At 38.1% G+C, this 8,765-nt stretch overlaps 2 protein-coding genes across 2 annotated transcripts in view; both read right to left on the bottom strand.

Annotated features, from left to right (window-relative positions):
- Positions 1-4,037, bottom strand: part of LOC130920961 (complement C3-like) — a 52,866-nt gene extending 48,829 nt beyond the window's left edge. Inside the window, exons 1-2 of the mRNA XM_057844535.1 lie at positions 3,876-4,037; positions 1,019-1,214 (exon numbers count right to left, since the gene is read on the bottom strand). Coding sequence (XP_057700518.1) covers positions 1,019-1,214; positions 3,876-3,952 — 273 coding nt within the window. The 5' untranslated portion in view covers positions 3,953-4,037. The remainder of the gene's footprint in view (positions 1-1,018; positions 1,215-3,875) is intronic.
- dennd1c (DENN domain containing 1C) overlaps positions 3,988-8,765 on the bottom strand; it is a 62,919-nt gene continuing 58,141 nt past the window's right edge. Inside the window, exon 22 of the mRNA XM_057844541.1 lies at positions 3,988-4,092. Within this exon, the coding sequence (XP_057700524.1) occupies positions 4,066-4,092 (27 nt within the window). The 3' untranslated portion in view covers positions 3,988-4,065. The remainder of the gene's footprint in view (positions 4,093-8,765) is intronic.

Genomic DNA, 8,765 nt, shown 5'->3' on the forward strand with positions numbered 1-8,765 from the left:
CCGAATCGACTGAACGGGAAATGTCGCATAAAAGAGGACCATTTTCAAATTCGATGCAGGTCACTTTCGTATGTGTTTAAAATCCCATCCAGGCCACATTTTTCCAGAATGTGGCTGCGGTCCGAACTGTCAAGTCCCCCAAATTGGAATTCATGCAGCAATTAACATCAGCAAAAAACGAGAGAGACAGGGTGCTACGGTAGCGGTGCAGCTGTGCTTGCGTTTGCGCCTAGCTTGAACGTGGCTTTTGGGGAAGGAGCGGGCTTGACAACAGTAATAAAGAAATAAAATGGGTTCAGAAAAAGCCTGACAATGTTCGGTTTTCTCTCTGCTCCAATGCTCCTGCGCACGCGGGCCAGTTTGCTCAGCGCATCACAGACTGCAAATTAGAGCACGTGTGTGATACTTGAACAGGCTCAATGGACAAAGGCAGTCTGAACAGGTACGCCAAAGAAACAGATATGACAAAAACTCGGAATTGTACATTAGGACCTGCGGTATGAACCCATTCATAGTTAGCTCGCTAGTTATGAAGTAGGTTAATTTGTTGATAAATAATAATAGAGTCATGAAAGACACACACACAAAATACTATATGGACATAATACTTACAGTATACGTATCAGCTCTTGCTGTGTAACATAATCTTCTTAAGGGATGTCCCTTTTTACATACCTAGTTTGTGTGGTCCACGGTAAATTTATTCCTGACAGCCAAAGTTGATAAGAATGAAAGATTCCCATTGGATTCCATAGAAAATGCATGTGGGTCATTTTTGACCCACTTGTGGAAGCTTAGGGTAATAATACAAAAATGACAATTTCTTCAAATGTATAAAAAGTTCATCAAAAATTTGAATGGCATTATATCAAGAACATGTTTTTTGAGGAATACCTGAAATACGAATTGATAGCAATTTTTCATTCTGAAGATATTTCAAGAAACCAACCTCACCGGGTCATTTTTGACCCACTTATGCATCTAAGGGTTAAGAAACATGTAACTTATCTTTTTTTACCGTAACTTCACCAAACGCTTGGAAGTTGTTGCCCTTATTGAGGGTTACAGATACTGAGCCAAGTTTTTTGGTTTTGGTTGGATGGTTCATCACGCTTATGTCCACCTGTATGTCGCCCCCAGTGCAGTCTTGACACTCCACAAAAATATTTTCTGCTGTTCCTACCCGCAGCAGGTTGGGGGCAGACATCACCTTCCTGTAGCACATTAAAGGGAGGAGTTTATTAGGGTCACAACATTAGGTACACTTGCAAAATAGAATAATTCTCTAAACAATACAGTGATCCCTCGCTACTTAGCGCTTAAAAACTTTGCGCCCTCAGTTCATCGTAGACTTTTTTTCAGTTAAAAAAAAAAAAAAAAAAAAGATAATACAGTATTTTATTTTAAAATGTTAAGATAATGCATTTATGATACGGCTGTCAAACGATTAAAATTTTTAATCGAGTTAATCACAGCTTAAAAATTAATTAATCATAATTAATCGCAATTCAAACCATCTCTAAAAGATGCCATATTTTTCTGTAAATTATTGTTGGAATGGAAAGATAAGAAGGATATATAAATTCAACATACTGTATATAAGTACTGTATTTGTTTATTTTAACATTAAATCCACAAGATGGCATTAACATTATTAACATTCTTTCTGTGAAAGGGATCCACGGATAGAAAGACTTGTAATGCTTAAAAGATGAATGTGCGTTTGTATATTGTGACTAAATATTGCCATCTAGTGTATTTGTTGAGCTAAACGAAATGTTTGAATAGAGTTTGCCCAAATGCATGATGGGAAGTTGGGCAACCATGACTGTCAGTGGTGGCTGCAAATGGTATATCTTCTCTGCGTTTTGTTCAATACATAAGTGTTAAGAAAATAATCATCTCATGTCAGTCTTCCCCACGTCGCTCACCACAATAGTTATAATAGTTGTGGAAGAGATGCCAAAGTTTTTGCTAATAAATAGCACGGCCCCATGAATGCCTGTGTCCACTCCTCTCTCTTGTCTCTACCTCTTAGATCTCAATATACGTAAAATGGCACCATTATAGTCTTTTTGTGGCAATGCGTGAGTGGGTCGTTCTGCGCATGCATTAAATGCGGTAAATATTTTAACGTGATTAATAAAAAAAATTAACTACCGCCCGTTAACGCGATAAATTTGACAGCCCTAATTAATACATGTAGAAATCATTGTTTTCTTTTATTATATATTAGGGGTGTCAAACGATTAAAATTTTTAATCGAGTTAATTACAGCTTAAAAATTAATTAATCGTAATTAATCGCAATTAATCGCAATTCAAAATATCTATAAAATATGCCATATTTTTCTGTAAATTATTGTTGGAATGGAAAGATAAGACACAAGATGGATATATACATTCAACATACCGTACATAAGTACTATATTTCTTTATTATAACAATAAATCAACAAGATGGCAATACCATTATTAACATTCTGTTAAAGCGATCCATGGATAGAAAAAAATTGTAGTTATTAAAAGATAAATTTTAGTAGTTATAGAAATTTTATATTAAACCCCTCTTCATGTTTTCGTTTTAATAAGATTTGTAAAATTTTCAATCAAAAAATAAACTAGAAGCCGCCAATGTTGATGTCAATAATTACTTACACAATGCTCATGGGTGCTGAAGCCTATAAAATCAGTCGCACCCAAGCGCCAGCAGAGGGCGGCAAAACTCCGAAAAACACAACAAGTACAGCTTTCATTGTGCTGTCATTTTAATCTGTTTGAGCAGGGCATTTGTGCGTTAATTACGTCAAATATTTCAACGGCATTAATTTAAACAATTAATTACCGCTCGTCAACGCGATAATTTTAACAGCCCTAATATATGTCTTATTAAAGCTCAATAAATACATTGAACACAACAACAACAACAAAAAACAACGAAAAAATGTAAATCATCTGTAAATAAGATTTTCGGGAGTTTAATGGGGGCTATTAACCGCTGCCATGAAATATTGTGAAATTGTAAATGTAAAAAATGTTTTTTTTTAAAGGACAGATTCACTTAATTATTTTTTTGTCAGTGAACATGATTAAATCAGTTGTTTTATTTCATCATCCTTTTCATTTTCAACGTGATAGCTATTTAAAACACCTATCATATTGTATTTTAGGACAACCTCACCCCTGCTCCTACCATAGACTCTGCAAACAATGAGTCAGCTATTGATTTTAAAGACTAAAATCCAACATTTGCTCAGAACGAAAACGCACTATTGCACTGTTTACCATGTTTGATGTAATAAAACCAATAAGGACTGTCTGGCCACATTTGATCATGTTACCTTGGCTTGTGGAACTGCAAACTAGTGGTCTGCTAATGATTACACGAGAATGCTGAGCCAATTTTAACAGCTCTAAACATTTTCAAACAATTCAAAAATTGGAAGATGGAGAGATGACCAGACAGATAGAAAACAATACAATGTAATAGAATAGAAAAATAATAGAATAGAATAATGCAATTGTCATTGTACAGAGTACAACGAGATCAAAAACCTCGCCATAACGTGTACCGTATAAAACAAAGCAAAAGTACAGTGAGGTTAATTTAAAAAAAAGTTTAAAAACGGTTTACGGTGTGAACAGATTAGGAACAAAGTGAATAGCAGTAAGTGGTGATAGAGTGGTACAATAACAGATGGCAAATTTGCATGTATGACAATTTAAAGTAATCAGACAAGGAGGCTGACCTGATTTGATACTGCAAATGACAGTTTCGGCATAGATATTGATGTAACAGTTCAAAATGCTATGGAAAAAAAGGAAGAAACAAAAGAAAACGAAAACGTATTAGGAGGAAAGTGTCAAATTTACTTACAATGGAGCAGCATGAATCACAGATGACAAAAAGGTAAAGGCCAGTGAGGCCAGCAGCCACAGAGGAGTTGCGGACATGGCCCCCCGAATTCTGAGGAGCTGTCAATGTAGAGTTCAGGACTGCAACGCTCCCCTTTTATAGTCCCACATCCAAACTCCTCCTCGAGGGTCCATAATTTCCCAGAAGCAGTTCACAAACTGCCCAGATTGGCAAAGATCTACAAAATAAACATAAAAAAAAAAAAAAAAATCAATCAGCAATAGCTTTTGTGCCAAACTTTCATTTTCAGGAAAAAAAAATGAACATGTACGTAAATACACACAAGGTTAAAGTTGTGTAATATGAGACAAAATATTTGAGGAGTTTCGACAACATGGAATGAACTCTGATGACAAAATTGCTCTTTGCATTGAGCTATGGCATTCGATTGATTTCCCAAAGAAGAGAAGAAATGCGTTACAGTGATCCCTCGCTACTTTGCGCTTCAAACTCTGCGCCCTTAGTCCATTGTGGATTATTGTTTCAATGGAAAGAAACAGATAAATTAACGCAATATTTTATAGAGCTGTCGCGATCCGATCACATAGTCTCTCACTCTCGCTCCTGCCGCTTTTCTTGGTCAGACAGTGCAGTGCACTGGAGTTGCTTATTAAGTTAATGATGATTGACAGACAGTTACGGTCTGATCTTGCCAGAAACGCTTTTTGGTTAAAACTTCAAAGCGCCACATGCGTCAACATCACTTAACCTGTTAAGCAGTTGCTGTGGCAAATCATTGTGTGTAAGTGAGCAGCTTGAGTGGATTTGAGTGGACTCACTCAATGAGGCATTTCATAAAGAGGATTTTTAGACGTAATTTTTTTTTCAAATAGATTGGGCGTGTTTAAAAATTGTTTAAAAATAATTCAGTGAGACAGTAACATGTTTAAAGCTTATCATAATTTGAAGTGCTTAAAATCAGTACATATATATATATATATATTTATATATATTTATTTATATATATATTATATATATATATATACAGTATATATATATATACCGTGGGGAGAACAAGTATTTGATACACTGCTAACCACACTGTACACACACGCACTGTATATGTATATATATATATATATATAAATATATATATATATACAGTGCCTTGCAAAAGTATTCGGCCCCCTTGAACCTTGCAACCTTTCGCCACCTTTCAGGCTTCAAACATAAAGATATAAAATTTAAATTTTTTGTCAAGAATCAACAACAAGTGGGACACAATCGTGAAGTGGAACAAAATGTATTGGATAATTTAAAATTTTTTAACAAATAAAAAACTAAAAAGTGGGGCGTGCAATATTAATCGGCCCCCTTGTGTTAATACTTTGTAGCGCCACCTTTTGCTCCAATTACAGCTGCAAGTCGCTTGGGGTATGTTTCTATCAGTTTTGCACACCGAGAGACTGACATTGTTGCCCATTCTTCCTTGCAAAACAGCTCGAGCTCAGTGAGGTTGGATGGAGAGTGTTTGTGAACAGCAGTCTTCAGCTCTTTCCACAGATTCTCGATTGGATTCAGGTCTGGACTTTGACTTGGCCATTCTAACACCTGGATACGTTTATTTTTGAACCATTCCATTGTAGATTTGGCTTTATGTTTTGGATCATTGTCCTGTTGGAAGATAAATCTCCATCCCAGTCTCAGGTCTTGTGCAGATACCAACAGGTTTTCTTCCAGAATGTTCCTGTATTTGGCTGCATCCATCTTCCCATCAATTTTAACCATCTTCCCTGTCCCTGCTGAAGAAAAGCAGGCCCAAACCATGATGCTGCCACCACCATGTTTGACAGTGGGGATGGTGTGTTCAGGGTGATGAGCTGTGTTGCTTTTACGCCAAACATATCGTTTTGCATTGTGGCCAAAAAGTTCAATTTTGGTTTCATCTGACCAGAGCACCTTCTTCCACATGTTTGGTGTGTCTCCCAGGTGGCTTGTGGCAAACTTTAAACGAGACTTTTTATGGATATCTTTGAGAAATGGCTTTCTTCTTGCCACTCTTCCATAAAGGCCAGATTTGTGCAGTGTACGACTGATTGTTGTCCTATGGACAGACTCTCCCACCTCAGCTGTAGATCTCTGCAGTTCATCCAGAGTGATCATGGGCCTCTTGGCTGCATCTCTAATCAGTTTTCTCCTTGTTTGAGAAGAAAGTTTGTAAGGACGGCTGGGTCTTGGTAGATTTGCAGTGGTCTGATGCTCCTTCCATTTCAATATGATGGCTTGCACAGTGCTCCTTGAGATGTTTAAAGCTTGGGAAATCTTTTTGTATCCAAATCCGGCTTTAAACTTCTCCACAACAGTATCTCGGACCTGCCTGGTGTGTTCCTTGGTTTTCATAATGCTCTCTGCACTTTAAACAGAACCCTGAGACTATCACAGAGCAGGTGCATTTATACGGAGACTTGATTACACACAGGTAGATTCTATTTATCATCATCGGTCATTTAGGACAACATTGGATCATTCAGAGATCCTCACTGAACTTCTCGAGTGGGTTTGCTGCACTGAAAGTAAAGGGGCCGAATAATATTGCACGCCCCACTTTTCAGTTTTTTATTTGTTAAAAAAGTTTAAATTATCCAATAAATGTTGTTCCACTTCACGACTGTGTCCCACTTGTTGTTGATTCTTGACAAAAAAATTACATTTCATATCTTTATGTTTGAAGCCTGAAATGTGGCGAAAGGTTGCAAGATTCAAGGGGGCCGAATACTTTTGCAAGGCACTGTATTAACTCATTCAGTGCCAGTGACAGTGAAAGACAAACATGAGAGTTTAAGATCAATGGAGGCTCTAAGATTGAGCCTTGTGGAACGCCTTTGTTATGCTTATTAACACCCATAGATGTCCAAGGCATATCACCATAAGATTCAAGGGGGCCGAATACTTTTGCAAGGCCCTGTACATACATACATACACTACTGGCCAAAAGTATTGGCACCCCTGCAATTCTGTCAGATAATGCTCAATTTCTCCCAGAAAATGATTGCAATTTCAAATGCTTTGGTAATAATGTGCTCATTTATTTTGCTTGCAATGAAAAAAAAAAACACAAAAGAGAATGGAAAAAAACTAACTCATTATCATTTACATAAAATGATAGGGCCGCACAGAAGTATTGGCACCCTTTGAAAAATCATGTGATCCTTCTCTAATTTGTGTAATTAACAGCACCTGTTACTTGCATGTGGCACATAACAGGTGGTGGCAATAACTAACTCACACTTGCAGCCAGTTAAAATGGATTAAAGTTGACTCCACCTCTGTCCTGTGTCCTTGTGTGTACCACATTGAGCATGGAGAAAAGAAAGAAGACCAAAGAACTGTTTGAGGACTTGAGAAGCAAAATTGTGAGGAAGCATGGACAATCTCAAGGCTACAAGTCCATCCCTAAGACCTTAATGCTCCTGTGTCTACCGTGTGCAGTGTAATCAATAAGTGTAAAACCCATGGCACTGTGGGTAACCTCCCTAGATAGGGACGGAAAAGATAAATTGATGAGCGATTTCAACGAAAGATTGTGCGGGTGGTGGATAAAGAACCTCGACTAACATCCAAACAAGTTTAAGCTGTCCTGCAGTCCGAGGGTACAACAGTGTCAACCTGTACTATCTCTCGGCGTCTGAATGAAAAGGGACTCTACGGTAGGATACCCAGGATGACCCCACTTCTCACCCAGAGACATAAAAAAGCCAGGCTGGAGTTTGCCAAAACTTACCCAAGAAAGCCAAAAACATTTTGGAAGAATGTTCTCTGGTCACATGAGACAAAAGTAGAACTTTTTGGGAAAAGGCATCAACATAGAGTTTGCAGGAAAAAAAAGAGGCCTTCAAGGAAAATAACACGGTTCCCACAGTCAAACATTGCGGAGGTTCCCTGATGTTTTGGGATTGCTTCAATGCCTCTGGAACTGGACTGTTTGACCGTGTGCATGGCATTATGAAGTCTGGAGACTACCAACAAATTTTGCAGCGTAATGTAGGGCCCAGTACGAGAAAGCTGGGTCTCCATCAGAGGTCATGGGTCTTCCAGCAGGTCAATGACCCAAAACACACTTCAAAAAGCACTAGAAAATGGTTTGAGAGAAAGCACTGGAGACTTCTAAAGTGGCCAGCAATGAGTCCAGACGTGAATCCTATAGAACAACTGTGGGGAGATCTGAAAATGGCAGTTTGGAGAAGGCACCCTTCAAGTCTTAGAGACCTGGAGCAGTTGGCAAAAGAAGAATGGTCTAAAATTCCAGCAGAGCATTGTAAGAAACTCATTGATGGATACCGGAAGCGGCTGTTCGCAGTTATTTTGTCTAAAGGTTGTGCTACCAAGTATTAGGCCAATACTTTTGTCTGGCCCTTTTTTTGAGTTTTTTATAAAATGATAATGATTTTTTCCCCCATTCTCTTTTGTGTTTTTTCATTGCAAGCAAAATAAATGAAGATATTACTACCAAAGCATTTGTATTTGCAATCATTTTCTGGGAGAAATTGAGCTTTATCTCACAGAATTTCAGGGGTGCCAATATTTTTGGCCAGCACTGTATGTCCTGCTGAAAAGTACGCTACTCCTCGTCTTTTTTTCTTTTTGCCATCTTCTCAAAAGGGTTTCTAACGACGCGGAAAACGAAACTGAAAACGAGGGAAGTTTACGTCCTGATGTCACGCACATTGGCACATCAGCCGCTTTTTTCGACATCAAAATACGGCGACCCCACTTGCACAGTGACTCTGCCTCATCTGCGTTGCCTATGCGATAGATAGATAGATGGATGGATGGATGGATGGATGGATGGATGGATGGATGGATGGATGGATGGATAGATAGATAGATAGATAGATAGATAGATAGATAGAT

Source organism: Corythoichthys intestinalis, chromosome 8, assembly GCF_030265065.1.
Source record: "Corythoichthys intestinalis isolate RoL2023-P3 chromosome 8, ASM3026506v1, whole genome shotgun sequence".
In the NCBI taxonomy this organism is placed as follows: domain Eukaryota; kingdom Metazoa; phylum Chordata; class Actinopteri; order Syngnathiformes; family Syngnathidae; genus Corythoichthys; species Corythoichthys intestinalis.